Raw genomic sequence first — 22,402 nt, forward strand, 5'->3', positions numbered from 1 at the left:
CCGTGATGGCCGGAGCTCTGGCAATCACCTTGACAGCTGGGTGGGAGGAGACTGGGTTCCGGGAGGTACAAAGGAGCTACTGTCGCAACCCCCCAAGCTTTTTTCACTCGAGACCCAAATAGATCTCGGTCTCGTTAAGCTGTGTCATTTGTTTTTTTTTGTTACAAGCAGCTAAATTTAGTCCGAGCTGATATAATACCCAAATGTCCAACAACAGTAGCATGATTAGTGAATTATAATTCAATCATACTATATAGATTATATTATAGCCATTGAACAATTGTGTAGAAAAATATTTGGTAACATTCAGAAGTGTTTGTGTGGCATACTATTAAGTCTGAAGACAGGATATATAGTAAGATCCTATTTTATGAAGAGAAAATGGACATAAACCATACAGGGAAAAAAAACTTTGCAATGGTTACATTAAAACCTTTCAGGTGGTGGTGCAATATAGAGATTTTCCTTTTCTACTTCTTGAAATCTGTAATATCTACAATTTCCTAGTTTTGTGATGAAAGAGTAGCAATGGGTTGTTATTTCTTTTTTTTAGAAAGGAGATGGTGGAGTTTTGCTTTTTTTTTTTAACATGGGCAACAAAAAGTGACTTTTTTTTTTAAAGAACCATGAGACACGCTTGCAGCCCTGTCAAAACTTTGCCGCAGCGATCCCTGCCACTTCTGGTGGCGAACCGCCCCTCCTGTCCGTTTGCTTTCTCTTACCTTGTTCTCTTGGCTCCTGGGTGTGGCTGTATTGGGATTTTCCACCAAGACATTCTGCTCTGGGGGAAATTCAAGGTCAGGGGCTCATTTACAGACTGTCCATTTTCCAGTGAATCTGTGACATTTAAGAAAGGCAGAGAGTTAGAAAATGTGCATCTCCCCGCTTTCAGGTAGTTCTCTTGGTGACAGGGACAGCAGCAAGTTCCCCCAGGGGGGAAGGGAGAGGAATGAAGAGGGGTGCTTTTCCTGTCATGCCCCCTCGAGGGGAATTTGCCACGGCTTGCATGAATTTGGTGACCTGGGATGCCATCTCTACAAAAATTATGATTACCATGTAAGAAACTTCCCTTGCTTATACACACACACACACACACAGTGGGAGAAGAATATTAGAAATGAGATTGCAACTTAGATAAAAAAAAACTGGTCAATGTGTTAGAGGCCAATAAAAGCAGAACTACCAGTGTTAGTGTTCCTACTGGACTAAAATCATTTGCAATTTATCGAAATTTTAACATCTAAATTGACAATGTCTGAGATCTAAACGCTGTTAAATAATGAGCCAAGCTCCCTCCCCTGGGATGCCAGTCAGTCCGCATTGTAGTGTGACTTTGAAAAGGCAGCCCTTTAGCAGAGAGAAGTCAGAGCATAAATCTTCTTTTGTTTGGGAGTGGGCCAAGGAAGCCGGATGCCAGCTGATCTGTCTTGTCTGCCCCTTCAGGGACAGAGCTGGGGGGGAGTTTTCTCCTTGGACTCTGGAGCAGGAAGCTTGGGGTGGTCGAGGGAGTTACCTCCAGGGAAGTGAAACAGGGAGTCACTTTAAAAATAAAACTCTGAGTCTGATGAAAGTATTTATGGTCTGGACATCAATGGCATCTTTGACGATGGCAAGAAGTGAAGTGACCCTTGTTCTAGTCTACACCGGCGTCGGCATTCTTGGCTTGGCTTGGGAAGTCCAGCACTCTTTCCCCCTTGACTCAGTTTCCCTCTCCAGGCTCATTTCCAACTAGTCCCACACCTGCCTTTTCTCAGGCTCAAAAAGACCCCCAACCCCTGACCCCTGGGCAGCTATATTTCTTTTTCCTTCTTCTTGTAATGCTTTAACCCTGAGAGATTCGATAGGGCCCTGCTAGCCACATGCGGCTTAGTTTGCCCTTGAAATGCGGCTGATATGACTCAGGAAGTGAATTCTTCATTTCTTTTTAACTTACATTAATTTAAATTTAAATGTAAAAACCAGTACTCAGTTTAGTTACCGGAAGACTTTTAAGGCTATATGGAACAGTCTGGGCATGCAAATCTGCTTTTCTGACTGCACATTTTATGAATCCTAAATCCAGATCAAATATTTCCAACAAAAATATTCCACAGCTTTCAAAGACATCCTGCAAAAAAAAAATTGCAAAATGTCTCATGATGAACTTTTTATATCAGTTATTGACTATATGACAGTACAATCATATTTTGGAGGCTTTGTGTTCAATAACACATGTTGTTAGAGTGAATTTTACCTATTTCTTTTTACTTTTGTTAACGTGGCCGCTGGGAAATTTGAAACAACATATGCGGTTTGCATTATATTTCTGTTAGAAAGAGCCTCCCTAACCTCCTTCTCCATCTGCACAGGCTTTGGACTAGAAGGACCCTCACTAGCTATATGATTTAGGGTAAGTGACTCAATCTCTTTGTTTCAGTTGTTGTTGTTTTTAATCTGTAAAATGGGTAAGGTAAGAACACCCATAACACTGAATACCTCCAAGAGCTCAGCTAACACTGAATACCAGGTTAGCTCCTGTTCTGTCTCTGGCCATGTCCCCCTCAAGACGCCGCTAAAGCTTTATCTCCTTTGGGGAATCTTTCCCAACCACACCTGAGGGGTCTTGTTCTTCGCCTTTATCTTTCCTATAAACCTCAAGGCATTGCTGGCTGTCGATGACATCATTACAATATTGCTGGGTCCCTCAAGGGCGGAGACTCAACTTTCTTTGTGTAGGATTGTGTTTCTCACTTTTCATTTCATAAGATTTTCGAACATCCCCAAAGTTGAGAGGGTCGTATGACAGACATTCCCCCAGCTTCCACAAGTATAGCATTTCCATCGTATTTCTCTTGCTCTTAATTTGGTCCTTGATGCGTAATTTTGTGTGTTTGTAGATAGTAAACAACCAAGGATTGCCACCTCTCCCATCAAGCAGGGGGAGTCTTGACCTCTGGGATCCCTGCTGCATTGGGAACAAGTCTGAGTCAGCCTGCTGGAGGTTGAGCAGAGACTAACCCACCTTGATCAACCAGCTCACTAGCTCCCAGCGAGCGCAGCGAGACTTCCTTGACCTTCCAAGCCCACATGAGCCACCAGAGGACTGCAGAGGTGAGACAAAGCAGTCCAGACAGAAAAACCACCCGATCAACCCCCAGAATCACAAGAAATAATAAATATTATAGTTTTTTCTTTATATATTGAGGGTGATTTCCTATGTGGCAAAAGGCTCCCCGATACAGAGTTCAGTGGATGTCTTGAATGAGTTCATGGGTTCATGCCACATCCAGCAAATGGAGGATTACAGACCATCTCGTGGCAGGTGCCATACCCCAGGCGCTAAGAAACTAGCACCTAGTCCACACCCCCAACGTGCTACCCACTCAGGCATGTGGGCAAGTCACAAAGAAAGGAATTTGTAGCTCTGACAGCCCCCCACCATTTGTAAAAGTTTCTGAACCATATTCTGCTCAAGGAATATACTTTAAGCAGATAAGATGTGCTAGGGACTCACTGAAAAGATTAAGGGACCCAACTGCAAAGCTCTTATTGCCAAGGTATTTATCTCAGATACTTCCAGTGCAGCAGAAACTCGGCCCATCCCAGCAACCATGAGAGAGAACAAAGATAGGACCTCGGCACTCAGGAAACTCATGTTCCCAGATATCCCCAAATGTGGACAGCTCCAAGCCTCCCTGCTAGAAGGCATGGACGTCTGGGGGTGTTTTGTTGAGTCCTGGAACAAGATGTTTCTTTTAAATAGAAGCCAGTCTTACTGTACAGTTTGGGTCGACACTTTCTCCTGAAGTGCCCATGTCATCATATTGTGGGAATTGAATCCTTTAGATAACAGCTTCAAAGTGTTTCTTTTGCTAGACCTGTCCTTGATAGTCTTCAAGGCCTTTTACTCTTATTTAGTTGGGCCCCTTCAGTCCTGATGACTCCACCTGGCTAGCAGGGGAGAGCGGTGCCAGCTGTCCCTGGTACTCACCTGCCTGGTGGGGGGTATTTTGTTCTGGAGCGTCTCTGGCTTGGCCTTTGCTTTTGTGTTTCACGGTGCGGTTGAAGGTGGAGTTTCTTTGAATTGGGAGGTAGCGGCCAGGTTCTCTGTCTCTAGTCCCTTGGTTGGCATGGCATGTTTTCTCATCTTCTGAGAGTAACTCAGGTCTCCCCTTGTCCCACCCATCGTCAGTCTCCTGGGAACCGCTCACCAATTCCTTCCAGGGCTTTTCCGAACCTTCAGATCCCCTGGTCTCCATGGAAATTGGTCCAGTTGTTTCTCAGCAGAGCGACTGGAGATGGGTAACCTCTCCAGCTTCACGAGCCTGAGTGATTTGGAATAGAAAGAGAACAATTTTCTGTTAGGGTCATCAGGCTAAATGTGCTATTCAGAGTCTGGTCTTCCACTCCTATTGAGATCTAATGATATTTGGAAGAGTCTGCACATCTGGGCGACCGCATCTTTCTCAATGGAAATTACAGTTTAACCACTGCAATTTGGATGCATTCATGTATCATTTTATAATTGAAGTTTGTTTATTCTATTCATAGGACGCACTTTTGGGGAAAATGCTTAAAGCGGCTTGTATAACTAGCTTTCAAGTAAACATCTTCTGAGTCATTCAAGAGAAGGAGTAGCAAAAACAGTGAGGAGAATGCCGGGAAACCAAAGTAAGGAAAGGGAAGATGTACAGACATACCCAAAAGTAAAGTCTTGGGGAGACTCAAAGACGCTAGCAGCGAGAGACGGTCATACAACAGTCAATTCAGAAGTGGGAAGACTTGAATCCTCTGGGGACATACCTCTCACCACCTACTGGTGGCTAGGTTGAGTTGGTAGATTTGTGGCCTTTCTGATAGGGTGATTTTTTACAGAAGCTGTGGGAACGAGCCCTTCCCCACCCCACCAGCTGGGGTAGCAGAATGGTTGCCTCCCTCTGGGGTGACCATAGTGGATAGCATCGGAACCCAGGAAAAGGGGTGTAATCAATTTATACCAGCACTGTCCAGGCAAACCCCATTTCCTTCCCAACAAGAGCCTTCCAGTGTAGGGGCTTTTGGAGTGGTGAAGGACAGGATGGACCCTTGAGTAGAGTGTAAGCTGGGTGAGATGGCGTGCTAGACTGGAGAGCCATGCTAGGCTCTCTGTGGCTTCCCATCCATCTGAGGGTTCAGAACCTGGGCTCCCATGGACTCTATGTAAGGGGTATATACAGTGTATGCAGAGGTTGTATCTATGTGAATATATCTTTCTTGATTACAGCTGCAGAACTTCCATTATGCTTTCAAAGAGTTTAGAGACTTAGGGAAGATTTTCTTATCTGGTTCTGTTTTCTTCTGTAAAAAAAAATGTGAAGGATGGTGCTGGACTTGAGGCACCCCTCCCCCATCCCGCCGCACCCCTCTGCTTACAAGCAGGTGCCCTAGCGACCCCAGGTGCTGCCCTCAAGTTCTCATGGGTGAGTTCCCAACTCTCTCTTCTTACCCTCACCCCCGTCCAAAAACATTTCAGGGCAGTTGGGCAGGTGACCTTAGAACATTCAGGAAGGGTGGCTTCCCTTGCTCCAGGCAGAGTTATCTTTGTTTACCTAAGTCAGGAATTTGGACTTTCTGGTCAGGGAGATTTGAGGACTGAGGACTGCTCTGGTTCCTGGAACTAGCTACCTAATGACACAGAAACAGAAAGTTTGTTCTGGGGTGTTGCCTCCTTTCCTACCTGCCTGCAGGTCTGGTGGTAGTCCATTGATGACCCTGCCTACAAATAATCAGCCAAGCAGAAACAAGTGTTAAAGTATTAGAGGTTAGGGAGCAATAAGACAAGGGCCTGCCCTGGGGCAGCAGGGCCCAGTTTGTGAGGAGCTGAGGAGCTCCTTCAGCACCATGGCCAGCTCCGGGACCCCAGCAAACCCTGGTAGTCCCAGCATCCATGTCCTGGTCCATAAATGCTGGGGTGTGCCCTGTGGGATCTACTGGAGAGGCCCTGTCCTCCTAGCTAATGCTTTGCTTCAGAGAGTAAAGCTGTGATTTCAGGAGGCCAAGAAAGACCACATAGAGGCCAAGAGGTCACATTTGAGGGGAATCCCTCACAGGACTACCTGGCAGGGCAAAGTTCATAAACGTGGCAAGAAATGCACAGCTTGCAGGCAGGAGGGGCCGTTTCCATTCATACCAAATTGAATACCAGTCAGCAAGGGGATGAGAACCAGAGAAAGAATGAAAGGTTTCTATCCTGGCCAGATGGAGGGGGGACCTTCTGCCCTGCACTCTGGTTGGGAACGGGGAGGGAAGACCCAGGAGGGCCAAGGTCAAGGTCATCATAAATCTGCTCTCTGGGGCCTGGGGCATGGAGGGGGTGGATTAAGACCATAGGCAAGGATAGATTTCAGCTTTGGGGTTCAGAGCTGGCCAAAGGCAGAGCAGCTGCTCTGAGAGGCAGTGACTTCCCTGTCACTGACAGCAGACAGAGTCTTGATTTTAAGAACCAATGACTACCTACCTACCAACATCCCTTTCTCTCCTGTTTCACTTGCCTTTGTGCCTTCGAAGGGTATACCTTTGATCTGGGGGCAGAGGACAGGTGGGCAGAGGTCCCGTGGGTGCAGGGTGAGGCAGGGAAGTCAGGAGTTAATTGTGTGTTGGGACCAGTCTTCGGAGGTCTGTGAACTGGGTCAGAGAGTCCCAGCCGCATCCTTGATGATGGTGAGTGAGGAGGTGGCAGGATCCCAGAAGCTCTGGGAGGGCCACTGGGCTGGGGGCCCCCAAGACCGGAGGGCAGGTATCACTCAGGTGTGGCTGGTAGGGGCTGGGGCAGGGAAGATATGCAAGCGGAATGACAGGATCAGCGACACACGGTGGTTTGGGGCTGAGCGGGGAGGGGCCATCCCCGCCACAGGCCAGAGTGACAGTCAGGCCATTGCCTGTCATTGCCTGTCAGGCAGTCTTCTCTGGGTTGGAACAGGCTGATTGGAGGACGTACAGTTGAAGCACCTCCCAGGAGGAGTGTGTGCTCCTGGACATCTTTGACCAAAGCCCTGAACACAGACTGGGTTTTGGCATTGAAGGTGATTATTATTATCACCTTATCATTTTAGGTTTAGGATTATTTTAGGTTGCTTTTTTAAAAATTGAGGTACAATTTACATATAATGCAATTTGCTCTTGTTGCCGTGTGGTTCTGAGTTTTGGTGAATGCAGTTTGACGTAACCACCACCCTAATCAACATATAGGCCACTCCAACACCCCAGAAGTTCCCTGTGCCCCGCTGTCGTCAGCCCCTCCCGCACCATCTGCTGACTATCACTCTATACACGTTCCTTGTTTGCCTTTTCTGGGCCGTCCTACAGATGGGCTGACACAACATCTGGTTCCCTTTGGTTGGCGGGATCCACTTGACATTCAGCCCGCCTGGGTGAGTGCTGATCGCCAGCGTTGACTGCACATTGTTGTGAGATCATGGAAGCCTGTGTGATATATGGTGAAGGGCATTCGGCTGGGAGGCAGGGGACTTGGGTTTGAATATCCACTTTCTGCTACCTGTAATCACCTACTCATGCTGGGCGAGTATGGGCCTCAGTGTCTCATGCAGAAAACATGGCAGTAGGTGGGTGTTCATGGAATGCTTAGCTAGCTCTCAAAATCTGAGATCTAGGGCAGTGGGAAGAGACCCTCAGAGGGAACCTCGTGGCCTGATGAGAGCCCCGAGGTTGCTCTCAAACCATCCCTATCATTTTCTTTACATGAAGGTTCTCTGAAACCCTGAGAAAATGCATTCCAACTTTAAGACAGCACGCACACACACACAATTTGCGAAACTCTCAGAACAGCAACTCTAATTCCACCTCAATTATTGCCTATTTCAGGCAACTGTGCTCTACATCTGAAATATTTTATAATCACTTGAATTCTTCTAAATCCATTAACTGTTGGAGAGCCCAGCAGCCCTCCTCCCATCTCCTCATGTTTTTCTTAAACTCTTCAGTAGCGTGAAGCCCACGTGTTTCCATTCCACATGGCTTTGGAGTGGAAAGGCACGGGGCACGTGTGCGGTTGGAAGCTGTGTTTGCACGCCATCCGTCCACTCACTCAGTGAGCACCGCCAGGGTGCTCTCCATGCCTGGCCCCTGTGGGTGCAGCGGACACATCTCTGCCACGTCTGCCCCCAGTTCTCCCTCCAGAAGCTTCTGAAGGGCAGGACTGGGTCTCTTGTTTGGAGCTCTCTCTGGTGCTGGGCACACGAAGGCCACTGGCTGTTTGGAACAATGGACGAATGGATGCATGGTTCCCTGAGGTCCATGTGATAATCACCACTATTTTCTAGATAAAGAAGCTGCAAGTCAGAGAGCCCTGGCAGCTTGCCTGGGATCACACAGCTGGTCCGTGGTTTGGTGAGGCTCACACCCTACCTGTTGCATTTGTTGGGGAAAACCTGAAATCCCTGTGATGTGGTTGAAAGATGTCATTGTAAAGATTGGTTGAAGGCTGGCAAGGATGAATCAGAGGCAGGAGTCGGGGGGGAGTGGATCTAGGCTGTTCTCTGTGCTAGCTGTGTGGCTTCAGGCCTATGAGACAAGAGTGACTATTAAAGCTCCTGGCTTTTGGCTGAGGCCCAGGGGACCTCCCTGCATGAGTCAGCGGCCTGGGAGGTCAGGGCACATGGGAGAAGCTGGTGGGGAGGGGAGAGGAGAGCTGGCTGCAAGCCCAGCTGCAGCGACTCAAGCCAGCTGCTGGGGCGGAGGGGCTGATGGTGGCGTGGACATGGGGAGGTGTATCCCCTACACCAGGGCTTTTCAGATGTGTGTGTGAGGAGTCACCTGGGGCTCTTGTGAAGACAGATTCTGACTTGAGACATCCAGGGCGAGGCCAGGGATGCCAACCCTGTGAGTCTGTGGACTAGCCTCGAGCAAGAGCCTTGCGGAGAAGGACCACAGCACCTTTAGCAGTTGTGGGAACAGGAGCCTCCAGGGACCTCAGCCCCAGGCTGCCCCTTGTTTTGGCCAGGGTGGGTCATGTCCGCTGCTGGTCCGAGACAGTCATGATGGAGAGCAGAGCTGGGGCAGGCGGGAGGAGGGGGTGTCAGGAGACAGGCAAGGGGGGCTGAAGCAAGTGCTAGAGGGAAGAATCTTCCAGGGCATGTAGTGAATCTATGTGAGCCATCTGGGTACCTGCTCTGAAGCAGACCCCTGGGGGCACCGGGACAGCCTATAAGACCAGGCCTGGCCTTCACACAGCTAATAGGGGCCGCAGGAGGAAACCAGCACTGCAGAGCAGAGAGGCAAATGGTGGAGAGGGAGGACAGTGGAAGGTATGTGCAGGGAAGGGTTGGGGTGAGCAGCAGATCACGGGGAGCCCTGGGCGGGGAAGCTTCTCTCCTTGGTCAGTCAGAACCTCCCAGAGGGAAGTTCAAAGTCACTGCCCAGAGGTGGGGGCAGAGCATGGGTTATCCAGCGGAAGGCCCTAGTGACTTCAGACAGGAGCCCTTGGGGAGGATTTGCCACAGGACCACACTGAAGTCTCCACCTTGTGTTCGGGGAGGAGCCCAGCACACTGGTGGCCGCGGGGCGCGTCAGCTGTCCAGACAGGGGGCAGGGGAATGTGGCCTCAAGGGAACAATGAAGGAGCCTTAGCTGTGACCTGATGACAGGAAGGGCTTAGACGCTGTCACAGGGCGCAGGCGGCCCTCTGTGAGAAGGGGCAGCCCCGAGGAGGGAGGCAGGCCTGGCCTATCCCAGGTCACCTGCATCATTTCAGCTGTCATTCCAGGTCCTGTAACCGGTCCCTTAGACTCCCAGGTACCTGGCGGTATTTGCCTTGATCAATAAATGCTCCCCAAGTCCCACCCCCACCCCCGCAAAGTGGGAAACCTGGGGAGGAAGGTTTTAGGTTGTAGAGGGAAAACGAGGAAGTTTATGGTTTGGCAGAAAAGCCCCAGCAAGGGAAGAACCTTGTGAAGCTGCCCTAGAAGATGCTGTGTGGTTGGCATGGTCTGAGGCCCCGTGCTCCCCGGAGAAAATGTAGAAAAAGCAGATGAACACAAGGAAGACAGCTGTGGCCCTGCCCTGAACATTTTCGCGTTCTCAGTGGGAACAAAGGACAAAGGAGAGGAAAGGAACGGGACAGCTGAATGGGAGAGAAGTATCCTAGCATGTTTTAAAGTAGAAATTCAGAAATTGGGGCGTGAGTGATATGAAGGGCGGGATCAGAAAGGTGGCAGGAGAAGGAGAATTCAGGGCAAGGCGCAGGTGCCAGCTGGCTTGGCACATGGTGAAGCCCTGGTGCCTCGTGGCCACGAGGGGCAGCCCTAGCTCTACGATGTGGCTCCGAGTGGGAGTTCCCTGGGGGAAGGGAGGGGACTGTGGTCCTTGTGGAACCCAGACCATGGCTGAATAGGAAAAATAACTGTATAAAAGTAACTGAGGGGGAGGGCATAGAAGCAACTGAGGGGGGAGGGGGCTAGAGGGAAAGGGGCAGAAGTAACTGAGGGGGGGATAGAAGTGACTGAGGGGGGAAGGGATAGAAGTGACCAAGGGGGGAGGGGATAGAAGTGACTGAGGGGGGAGGGGGAGAAAAGCAACTGAGGGGGGACAGAAACAACAAAGGGGGAGGGGTAGAAGCAACTGACAGGGAGAGGTAGAAGTAACAGGGATAGAAGTAACTGAGGGGGGAGGGAGATAGAAATCACTGAGGAGGAAACCAAAACAGTCTGGTACCGGCACAAAAACAGACACATAGACCAATGAAACAGAATAGAGATTCCAGAAACAAACCCATGCTTTAAAAAAAAAAAAAAAAAAGATTTTACTTATTTATTTGACAGACAGAGATCACAAGTAGACAGAGCAGCAGGCAGAGAGAGAGAGAGAAGCAGGCTCCCTGCTGAGCAGTGAGCCCCATGCGGGGCTCGATCCCAGGACCCTGGGATCATGACCTGAGCTGAAGGCAGAGGCTTTAACCCATTGAGCCACCCAGGCGCCCCCAACCCCATGCTTTTATGGCAATTAATCCTCGACAAAGGAGGCAAGAATAGACATGGGGAAAAGACAATCTCTTCAACCAATGGTGCTGGGAAAACTGGACAGCTATGTGCAAAAGAATGAAACTGGACCACTTCCTTTCACAGTACACAAAAATAAACTCAAAATGGATTAAGGATCTAACTATGAGACCTGAAATCCTAAAACTCCTAGAAGAAAACATAGGCAGTAATTTCTTTGATATTGGCCATAGGAACATTTTTCTAGATTTGTCTCCTGAGGCAAGGGAAATAAAAGAAAAAATAAACAATTGGGACTACACCAAAATAAAAAGCTTTTGCATAGCAAAGTAAAATGTCAACAAAAGGACAAGGCAATCTACTGAATAAGAGAAGATATTTGCAAATGATATTCCTGAAAAAGGGTTAGTATCCAAAATACATAAAGAACTTAGACACAGCTCAACAGCAAAAAAAGGAAATAATCTGATTAGCATGGGCAGAAGACAAACAGACATTTCTCCAAAGAAGACATTTTGATGGCCAACAGACACAAGAAAAGATGCTCAACATGGCTTATCATCATCCCCCGCTGGTGGGAATACGCACTGGGGCAGCCCCTGTGGAGAACACAATGGAGGGTCCTTAAAAAATGGAAACTAAAACTACCCTCTGGTCCAGTAATTCCGTGACTGGGTATATACCAGAAGAAAATGAGAACACTGCTTTGAAAAGAGATAAGCACTTCTGTTTAGTGCCGCGTGATGTACGTCGGGTGTTCTCTCTGAGAGGAAGGCCAGCGAGCAAGGCCCTGAGGCTGACAGGAAGGCAGAACTTCCAAACTGGACTTGTTGGCTTGCTTTTGGCTCAAGAGGGAGAAAAGTAAAGATGAACCCCGGTTATCCACCAGGGCTGTTGAACTGATACAGTGGGAAAGGAAGCAGGACTGTGAGGGAGAAGTGGGGCCTGAGGTCAGAGACAGGGGGCGCATTTGGAACACGGTCTGATGCAGCAGGGTCTGAAGCTACCAGAACCTGGAAGGTTAGTTCCCTGAGCATCAACCGACACTAAGTTTCTAATCCAAGCAACATCTCTTCAGGGGCCAGAACATGGCTAGACAGGGAATGTTCTCTAGGGCGCACAGCTGCTGAGTGCCAGCCGGGCCCTGAGTCCTCTGGAGCCACCCTCAGAGGTACAGCCTAGAGGCCTGGGACACTCATGCGGAAGACAGGGAGCGGGTAGACACAGTGACAGAATTCATGCGCAAGATGGAGTTGACTGTGATAGATCGAGTGTGAACAGCACCCCTTCCTGAGGAGGCAACAGAAATGAGTGAAATTCATTGTCAACCTGGGAACTAGACAGTGGTATAGCGGGCTTCAGCTTGTTCCTTTCTCACAGGAAGGTATAATGCCAGAGAGTGTGGGATACAACTATGTATCCATCTATCTATGCACCTGTGATCCGTCTGTCTGTCTGTCTGTCTGTCTATCTACATAATCCGCAACATGAAGAAAGCCCATAAAAGGAGAAGAAAGCCAGAGGCCAGAAGGACAAACTGGACATTCCTGTTGGCCGAAAACCAGTTCATGACAAGCACCAGGCAGGATCAAGAGTGGAACCCAGAAGATGGAGACCACAACACGACTGAGCTCCGGTGGTGGGGTGACAGAGGGCAGGGGAGGTCATCTGCAAGGACCCCAGATGAAGGAGACTGCAGGTGGTGGCAGGCATGAGGGAGGGCAGAAAAACCTCAGATATGGCAAATTTAAAAGCAACAAGTAAAGCTTGGACTTTAGATTGCGGGAAAAGTTGTGGGTGATGGAATTTTAAAAGAAGCTCTTCAGGGAACCAGAGGGCTCCAAGAACAAGAGTAAGTGTTCAGTCATTGGGAGGGGCTCCCCATTTCTGCAGGCGGCAGGTGTTCGGTGTGAGCAGGCAGCAAGGAATCAGGACGTGAGAGTCAGGGAGAGTAGGTGGGGGAGGATTGAGAAGGTGCCCGGGTTCCCCCAGCCTGGCCCCACTTGCTGGAGGGGCTGGGAGCTTGCTGGGGTCGCAGAATTTACACAGCTGGAGGGGTCCGTCAGCAGCCCCAAGGGATTACTGAGGGAGGTGTACCCCCTCCCTGCATCCCACCTGGATAAATGAAGAGGGGGAAGTGGGGGAGGGGCTTGGATTTTAGGGGTGCTATGTTCTAGGCAAAGAGGGCAGTGGCTCCCAGGGAGCCTTGGAGAAGCCCTGGGTTCCTGCAAGGATGGGAGGCTCCAAGCCAGGAGTCACAGCGCTGTGGAACCCGGAGGCCCACTCCCAAGTCTCCCGGGAGAGAGTTCCGAGAGCAGAGGCTAACGGGGCCTCCTCCTTTTTGTTGCTGCCCTCCTGCATGCTTCCTGAGACTCAGGGATACAAACATGGCACCAGCTCTGGCTTCAGGTGGGAGGATTTCTGGAGGCAGGGCCTGCTGGGGGACCTCATGCTGTGGGCCTTGAAGTGACTGTGGCCTGGTGGGCCCGAGAAGATGAGGTACGCCCACCTTATCTTTGCTCTCTGTGGCCTTCAGAGCAGCTCTTGCAAAGAAGAACCTAGAAATCCCTGAGGTTCCCTGGGGCTCAGAGGTTAACAAGTGTTAGGGGTAGGGGGCTGCCCAGGTGGCCATATAGTCAAGCCACGGGCCGCCCAACCTGGAGAAAGGGTTGGGAGCCTGTACTTACCTCTAGGACAGAGGGAGCTGTGGTGCCCTCTCTGGGAGGGGTAGTCTGGGGCAGGCGTTAGAGGGAAAGGAGAAGAGGTACAGATGAACGCTAGCCCGGGACAATCTTCAAAACCCATCAGAGAAGGCACCCAAGCAAGGCAGGCTGAGCCAGAGGGATGCCTCCTACCGTGGACACAGAGCCAGCCATGGAAGGACAGCTCAGCTTGCCGACCCCTGCTCCCTTCCCCACCCAGAGGAAGGGGAGGAGGGGGAGGCTTCTCCAGGCCAAGCCTCCCACCCATCCCCCCAAATATTCTGTCCTGCACTAGAGGAAGAGGAGAGGCATGTTGATTAGTGTGAGGTTGGACTTGGGAAGATTTAAACCTGACAAACGGACAAAGGCTAGGAACAGTTCACAGAAAATGAAACACAGATCACTCTCAGCTTAACAATAACCCACAGCCTTCGGACCGACTCACAGATCACTCTCCAACACCTGCGAAAGGTGTTCGATCTCCTGTCTCAGGAGAGGAAAGGAAATCCAAACCACACTGGGATCCGCCCCCCCCTTTTTTTTTTTTTTAACTTATTACGTTGGGAAAAAAATCAAAAGTTTGGTAAGTGATTGGTGAAGCGGAGAGGGGAGCCCCCGTCATTGCTGGCAGTGTCTATTGAAGTAAAACGCAAACGTGCTCTAGCTCAGCTGTCCCACCTGCAGGAATTCGGCCCGCACATGTGCTTGCAGGTGTAAGGACTGGTCCGTGTGTCTGAGAACAAGAGGTTGAAGACACCACAGTGTCTCTCCATCAGGAATGGGTCATACCAGCTAGAAACTCCCCTTTTGGGGTCCCTGGGTGGCTCAGTCTGTTGGGCATCCAGTTGTTGCTTGTGGCTCAGGTCACGATCTCAGGGTCATGAGATCGAGCCCCTCTTTGGGTTGGGCACTGAGCATGGAGCCCACTTGGGAGTCTCTCTCTCCCTCTCCCTCTGCCACCTCCCCACTAGCACGCATGGGTGTATGTTCTCTCCCTCCTAAAAAAAAAAAAAAATGTCCTACACATTTGCATCAGTGGACTAAGATTCAGTGGCAAAAGTAAGAAAAAGTTCTAAATTCTGATCAAGAAAGGATCTTGGGATAGCTCAAGAAAACAAAAAGAAGGTCAGAACAGTATGCATTGAGTTTTTATCAGGGTAAAAGAGGGAACAGATTCAAATTTATTTGGACGTGCCTAAAAACTTCCAGAAGAAATTATGAAAAATGAGCATCAATAGTCAGTTAGAGGAGGGGCCCGGGACAGGTGGAGAATGGGAGTGCGAGGGAAGGAGACTCTAGTGTACCTACCTTTCCATATTTATTTTTTAAAAACGATGTCAATGCATTCACCTATTCAGAAATTAAATAGATAAATCTTTTGAGAAAAAAATGAGTAGGATAGATCTTAAATGTAGAAACAAATCACTCTTAAAAATGAGGAAGGCAGAGAAGTTATGGGATTTGCCTAGGTGACTTCCAAGAGCCCTGCTATACGGCAGGGTAGTGAGTTTGGAGAGAGGTTACACTGATGCGGAAGAAAAAGCTGTTTATATTTATACCTTCAGAACAATCCAGATTTTCCACCCAGTAAATTAAGTACAAAAGAAGAATGAATTGCTAAGTGAGATGTTTTAATTCTCTAACTAAAATGCTCTTGAAAAAAAAATGCTCTTAGTGACTTAGAAGCAATCTCATAATCAGTAAGGAATCTTAATACAATATAACACATCAGTAGGTTTGTGACAAAATTAAATACCAATCTCCAGGAAAGACCTTTAAAAGTGAGATGAGAAGGAAAACTTATCGTGATAAAGAGTACTGTGCACATCAAAAATAGAGTGATGCTGGAAAATCAGGCAGAATCCTGTTCTCATCATTTTAACATGTTTTGTGGGTGTTGGCCAATATGAGACTTAAAACAAACGGTATCAGAAAGGAAAACTAAATAATCATAATTTGCAGGTGAACTGATTTGTGTGCCTTGAAAACCCAAAAGAACCAATTGGGACTGTTGGAATTACAGAGAATTCAGCATAGGACCAGAACAAGATAGATTTACCACATGTCAACAATAGCAAGAAAGTAGAGAGATTTCAATCATGGGAGTAACAAAACCTGAAAACAAAGGATATAAATGTGAACAACTTATGTGAAAGAAAAACTTGAGCAATGAAAGGAGACTCACATCTTTAGCAAAACATGGGTTTTTCTTGGATTGGAAAATTAAAAATAAAAATTCCCATCAAGTTAATATATAGTTCTAGTGACATCCCAATTAAAAAATCCTATCAAAAAATTCATCTGCATGTTTTGGTAAAATCATTATGAGGTTCATCTGTAGGATAGATAGGGAAGATTATCTCAAACTTTTTGAGTAATATATGTAAGGAAGAGTCTGCTTTTCCTAAATATCATGAAATACTACATTAATACAAGGAATGTGGTACTACTCCAAGGCAGTCAATCTGGGAGATAGAATGGCCAGCCCAGAAATGGATTCTTATCTATAAAAATGTTATGTTATGGAAGAGGCATCACAAATATTTAAAAAATGGAGGGGTAATAAAATCAGACAAAAACATCACAAGAAAACTATATGCTAATATCTCTTATTAATAGAGATGAAAAAGACCTTAACAAAACACTAGGAAACTGATCTATATTTTTATTTTTTACTTTTTTATTTTTAAAATTTATTTATTTGACAGAGAGAGAGATCACAAGTAGGCGGAGAGGCAGGCAGAGAGAGGGAGGAGGAGGAAGAAGGTTCCCTGATGAGCAGAGAGCCCGATTTGGGGCTCGATCCCGGGACCCTGGGATCATGACCTGAGCCGAAAGCAGAGGCTTTAACCCACTAAGCCACCCAGGCTCAGTGTATAAATCTATAAACAGAATTATACACTATGACCAGGTAGACTTTTCTCAGGAATGCAAGGTTGGTTTAACATTCAAAAGTCAATTCATATGGGGTGCCTGGGTGGCTTAGTCAGTTAAGTGTCCAACTCTTGATTTCAACTCAGGTCATGATCTCGGGATCATGGGATTGAGCTCCGAGTCAGGCTCTGGGCTGCGAGGAGTCTGCTTGGAATTCTCTCTCTCTCCCTCTCCCTGTGCCCCTCCCCACCCATCACTTCCTTGCATGCATGTGTTCTCTCTCTCTAAAAAAAAATTAATATAATGCACTATATCAATGAAATAAGAAAATTATGTGATCATCTCAGTAGACATTTGACATTAACATTTGGCAAAATTCAACACTCCTTCATGATAAAAGTATTCAACAAGCCAGGTGTAGAAGAAAATTTCTCAAACTGAATAAAAGACAGCTATGAAAACTCCACAGCTAATACCGTATTTAATTATGAAAGACTGGATATTTTCCTATAAAATCAGGAAGAAGGATGCCTACTCTTACTAGTACTATTCAACATTGTAATGGAGGAGCCAGGGCAATTAATAAACAAAAAGAAATAAAAGATTGGAAAGGAAGGAGTTAAACTCTATTTGCAGATGACATGATCTCATATTTAGAAAATCCTAGGGAATCCCCTAAAAAACTGTTGGAAATAAGTAAGTTCAGTAAGGCTTTAGGATATAAGATCAATATATAAAAATCAATTATATTTCTACATGGTAGGAATGAGCGTAGGAGAAGTGAAATTAAGAAAAGAATTCCATTTATAATGTCAAAAAATAGGGATATAATTTTAACCAAAAAAGCACAAAACTTATATTCTGAAAACTATAAAATAGTACTGAAAGAAATTTAAGAAGACCTAAATAAATGCAAAGACATTCCATTTTCATGGATCAGAAGAGTTAATATTGTTAAGATGGTGTTACTTCTCAAATCAATCTACATACTGAACACCATCCAAATCAAAATCCCAGCTGGCATCTTTGCAGAAATTAATAAACAGATCATAAAATTCATATGGCAATTCTAGGGACCCATGCCAAAACAACCCAAAAAAGAATAAAGTTAGACTCACATCTCCTGATTTCAAAACTCACCATAAATCCACAGTAATCAAGACTGACACAAGGTCAGACATATAGGTCAATGGGATAGAACTGAGAATCTGTAAATCAACCCATACATCTATGGTCAATTGATTTTTGACAGTAGGTCCGAAGAATAGTCTTCTCAACAAATGGTACTGGGGCAACTGAATATTCACATGTGAAAGAATGCATTTGGATCTCTACCTCACATCATACACAAAAATTAACTCAACATGGATCAAAGACCTAATTCTAAGAACTAAAACTATAAAACTCATAGCAGAAAACATAGGTGTAAATGTTCTTGACATCAGACTAGAAGATGGTTTTTTAGATGACACCAAAATACAGCAAAGGATCTGAGTAGCATTTCTCCGAAGAAGTTATACAAATGGTACATGAAGATGTGCTCAATACCACTACTAATTAAAACAACAGTAAGGTTTGGTTTGATATCTACTGGAATGGTGGTAAGAATAAAGACAGATAATAACAAGCATTGGTAAAGACAAGGAGAAATTGGAACACTCCTATACTGCTGATGGGAATGTAAAATGGTTCAGGCATTTTTAAAAAGATTTTATTTATTTATTTGAGAGGGAGTGAGAGCAAGAGATATCACAGAGAGAGAGGGAGAAGCAGTGAGTGGAAAGCCCAATGTGGGTTCAATCCCAGGACCCCAAGATCATGACCTGAGCCAAAGGCAGACCTTAACTGACTGAGCCTCCCAGGCACCCGGTGCAGGCATTTTAGAAAACAGTGTGGCAGTTCCTGAAAAGGCTAAACATGGAATTACCATATGACCTAGCAATTCCATTCCTGAGTGTATTCCCAAGAGAAATGCAAACATATGTCCTCACAAAAAGTTGTACACAAATGTTCCCAGCAACATTACTCATAACTGGCAAAAGGTGGAAACAATCCAAATGTCTACCAACTGATGAATGGATAAATAAAACATGGTATATCCATACAATGGAATGTTATTCAGCCCTAGAAAGAAATTAAATACTGACACATGCTCTAACATGAATGAACCATGAGATCATTGTGCTAAGTGAAAAAAGCCAGTCATGAAAGACCACATACTGTCTGATTTCATGCATAAGAACTATCCAGAACAGGCAAGTGCATAGAGGTGGGAAAACAAATCAGTGGTTTCCTAAGGCTAGAAGGATTGAAGAATGGGGGTGAGGAACAGCTAGGATTTCTTTAGGGGGAAATGATGCAAATGTTCTAAAATTGGTTGGGGTGATGGTCGCACGACTCTGTGAGTATATCGAGAACCATTGAATTGCATACTCTAAAAAAGGTGAATTGTGTGCAAGGCGAATTACATCTCAATAAAATTATTATTTAAAAAAAAGAGGGGATATCAATAGAAGTTTGGAATGCTGGTAAGCAGCTTGGGAAAAATATTTGCTTTCAGAGCCTCAGAATAAATTCCCTCAATAAACAACAAAATAATTAAAGCATTAAATATTTTCTTCAAACTCTAGAACACACACACACACACACACAAAACTTATATATGGTTTTATTACTTTTCCCTCCCCTTAAAAAATGTGTTTTGGAAAATGTTGTATTTCGATGAACTAGGTATATACACCCCGCTTTAATATTTGCATAATATCCCCTAATACTTCATTTATATTTCCTTTATTTTATTATTATTTAATTTGTTTCCATCATTTTCTTTTAACGTTTAAGTTAGGCTCTTTTTTGGTTAGAGAAAGAGACATTCAGGTTACTATAAGAAAAAGATACACAAGGCCGAAACTTGGTCAAGGCATCATGGGGATCTGCCCCTCCACCTCTGTCAGGGGTCAGAAAACAGAACATTTTGGAAAGGATGGTTTAAAAGGTATCCCCATCTTTTTTGTTCTTTTTGGTGTCCTCTTTTTAAATTCCCATAACAAAGACTTTCACTATGGATGTGGTCAAATTATGCCTGAGCTTCCTAGTAGCCAGTGTGAAAAGGGGACATGTGTCAGTGACTCATTCTACTGCAATCAAGGATAAAAACTGACCAAGTGCTCAGGAGAATTTGCACCAAGACTAGGACTAGCTAAGTGTTTTCTATTGAGGGCTTTTATGGAAGAAGGAGCTTTAGTGTGGTGATTTTTAAATTTTCAAGAGCTTGTTAAATATATAAATTCCCGGGCCCCATGCCCAGATTTTGGACTGAGTAAGGCTGAAGTGGATCCCAGGAACGTGCATGGTAGAGAGAGATCCATGTGATGCATGGACTCCAGTCTATCCAATCCAGCAGGGTGACCTTTCTCCTGGACCCACAAAGCTCGTGCGTGTGCACACATACAAACACACATGCGTGAACAGATTTCTTAAGCCTCATCCTCTGTGCCTCCTTCAATGTAGGCTGATGGCATCACACAAAAACACAACCAAACACCAGTCATTCTGCAGGGTGACACAGAGCAGGCAGAAGCCGAATCTGGGAGGTCCTAGAAGGGTTTTGGAAGGAGACATGGCCTGTCCATTTTCTTCTCAGTGGAGAGTTTGGTGAAGTTTTAGTGGGATCATTTTGAGATGGAGCTCCATAGTTGTGGCTGGTCTGTGTTGCCTGTTAGCTACTATCCACTTGGAGTAAACTGGGGGTTGGGGAGAGTGAATGTACTTAAGGAAAATGAGCCACAGTCTCCCTCCAGGCAGGCCAAGATGTTCCTCATTGGGAATGTTTTTATGAATATTCTCTAGCCCAGAGGAAGGTAGGCAAGTGGAGCCACAAGGCTCCATTCTGTTGTGTCAAGGCCTTGAAACCTCTGGCCTGGAAAATTCCTTGGCAGGTGAGGTGCAGTTCTTCCTTCGGCTCCCTGCCCATCCCCAACACTGGAGTCAAACATTCACAGAATGTCTTCTCCTTGCACAACATGACTTCCTGGTATCCCCTCCAAGATCAACCCTTTGTGAAAGACCCACCAAGGTAATTGGAAGAGGTGGCTTGTTCTCTGGAAACATTCTCTCTAAACCCGAGACAAGGTGGGAAGAATAGCATTTACCAAAAATGGTAGCGTCCGTTGGGATATGTTCTTTCTGGTTTTAATTAGCCTGCCTGTCCTGACGTCTGTTGAATTCATAAAAGTTGAATTCATAAAACCTTTTTGGCCAAGGATCCAAGAATACCCGACTTTATACTCTCCAGAGCCAAGGGACAGACCTTCCAGCCATCCCCAAGTGATTCCAACCAAGTGTTAGGCTAGACAGTGAGGAGGAAGGTGGCATTTCTATTTTGCCCTTGAATAGAGTTAAAACAAAATTTTTAATATAAGTATAGTAGAATGCAGATAGCGCCCATATCTTCAGTGTACAGATTGCCAGATGTTTATACCTTATGTGAGCAGCGCCCAGATCCAGAAGGAGAAGGTCACTGCGGCTCTGGAGAGTCTCTCCGCCCCTTCCCATGCCCTGCCCCTGAGGGTCACCTCTGACCTCACAGCATGGGTGACTCTTGGCCTATTTGGGGGCTTTGTGGAATAGTTCAGGATGTTCTCTTCTGTGTCTGACTTCTTCCCATGATGTTGGCTTGTGAGAGCCATCCACGCTGTTCCACATTGTTCTACGTGGTCACTGGAGTGTTTGTTCTCACGGCTGTGAAGCAATGGTTCTCGCCCGGGAGCGGGCCTTGGGGAGTTAAAGCACAGATTGCTGTTTCCACCTTCAAAGTGTCTGTGGTAGGAGGTCAGGGGCAGCGCAAGAATTTGTATTTCTAGCAGGTTCTCAGCTGCTGCTGCTGCTCCTGGTGGTCTAGAGAGCAAGCCTTGGGAACCACCTCTTTGGCCCATTCCCTTTCCTCTGGAAAAGGAGTCCGGGCTTGTCATTATTGCGTCTTCCAGAAATCCGCTGAGGGGCAACACTGACCTGCCGGCGGAGTGGGGGGAATGGGGCAGTGTGGAGGCCTGAGCTGGTTTCCAGGACCAGGGTGGAACCCAGGCCAGCGTCCTGAGCTGACGCCGGCCTCCGTGGTGAGTCGGTGGCCAGGGTCAGAGAGGAGTTAGCTTCTCTGCTGTCCTGCACCTGGCAGGGGCTGCTGTGATTTGAGCCCTTGTGGCCTGGCTAGGGCTTTCTGGCTCCCGCAGGAATGGGCAGGAGATGGTGGGGATTTCCAGAACACACACTGGTCAGACACTGGCGTCTAGTGCGCAGCTGCACACGGCACCAGGAGGCTCACTTTTCTCCCCCTTCTTTCCAATGTCTGACAACCTTCTGGCTTCAGACTCATGCAGGAGAGGCCCCCCAGCACCCCACATCTGTGTTGCCCCCCAGCCCCCGACCCGCTGGTCTTTCAGCCTGGGTCTTGCACCGGGCCTTCCCGCTCCCTCTCTCGGGGCTTCCAGGGTCTAACAGTTTGCCCTTCTTGGCCATGCCCTCCTCAAAGAAACTCAGTCACTTGCCTGAGATCATACAGCTGGTAAGCAGCTGAGGCAGAATTCGAACCCAGGTCTTACAGGCCTCAGGGCCCTGCCCTGCTGCTGAGAGAAGAGGAAAGTCTTCAGTGGACACGGGGGAAGGCCAAGCACCTCCTTACGAAGCAGTGAGCAGATATCAGACAGAGCACATAGCAGGGGACAAAACCAGTAACAAGGCCAGACCAGCCCTGTTTCCTCTGGGGGCTGATTCTGTTCAGCAAACACCCCCGTCCCCCTTCATGGGGTCCCCGGGGCAGTTAGGGGAAAGGGGGTCAACCAGGGGAGGGGGTCCTCCCTC

General features: G+C 47.0%; 1 protein-coding gene across 2 annotated transcripts in view; it reads right to left on the reverse strand.

The window, feature by feature from the left end:
* The window catches only part of NGEF (neuronal guanine nucleotide exchange factor), a 100,331-nt gene that overhangs the window by 67,327 nt on the left and 10,602 nt on the right, over positions 1–22,402 (reverse strand). The window contains exons 2-3 of one of the 2 annotated variants that reach the window (XM_059393734.1): positions 3,971–4,304; positions 723–837 (exon numbers count right to left, since the gene is read on the reverse strand). In XM_059393734.1, coding sequence (XP_059249717.1) covers positions 723–837; positions 3,971–4,238 — 383 coding nt within the window. In that variant the 5' untranslated portion in view covers positions 4,239–4,304. Of the gene's footprint in view, positions 1–722; positions 838–3,970; positions 4,305–22,402 lie in introns of those variants that run through there. The other variant, XM_059393735.1, reaches the window with a different exon arrangement.

The sequence above is a fragment of the Mustela nigripes genome, chromosome 3, assembly GCF_022355385.1.
Source record: "Mustela nigripes isolate SB6536 chromosome 3, MUSNIG.SB6536, whole genome shotgun sequence".
NCBI lineage: Eukaryota > Metazoa > Chordata > Mammalia > Carnivora > Mustelidae > Mustela > Mustela nigripes.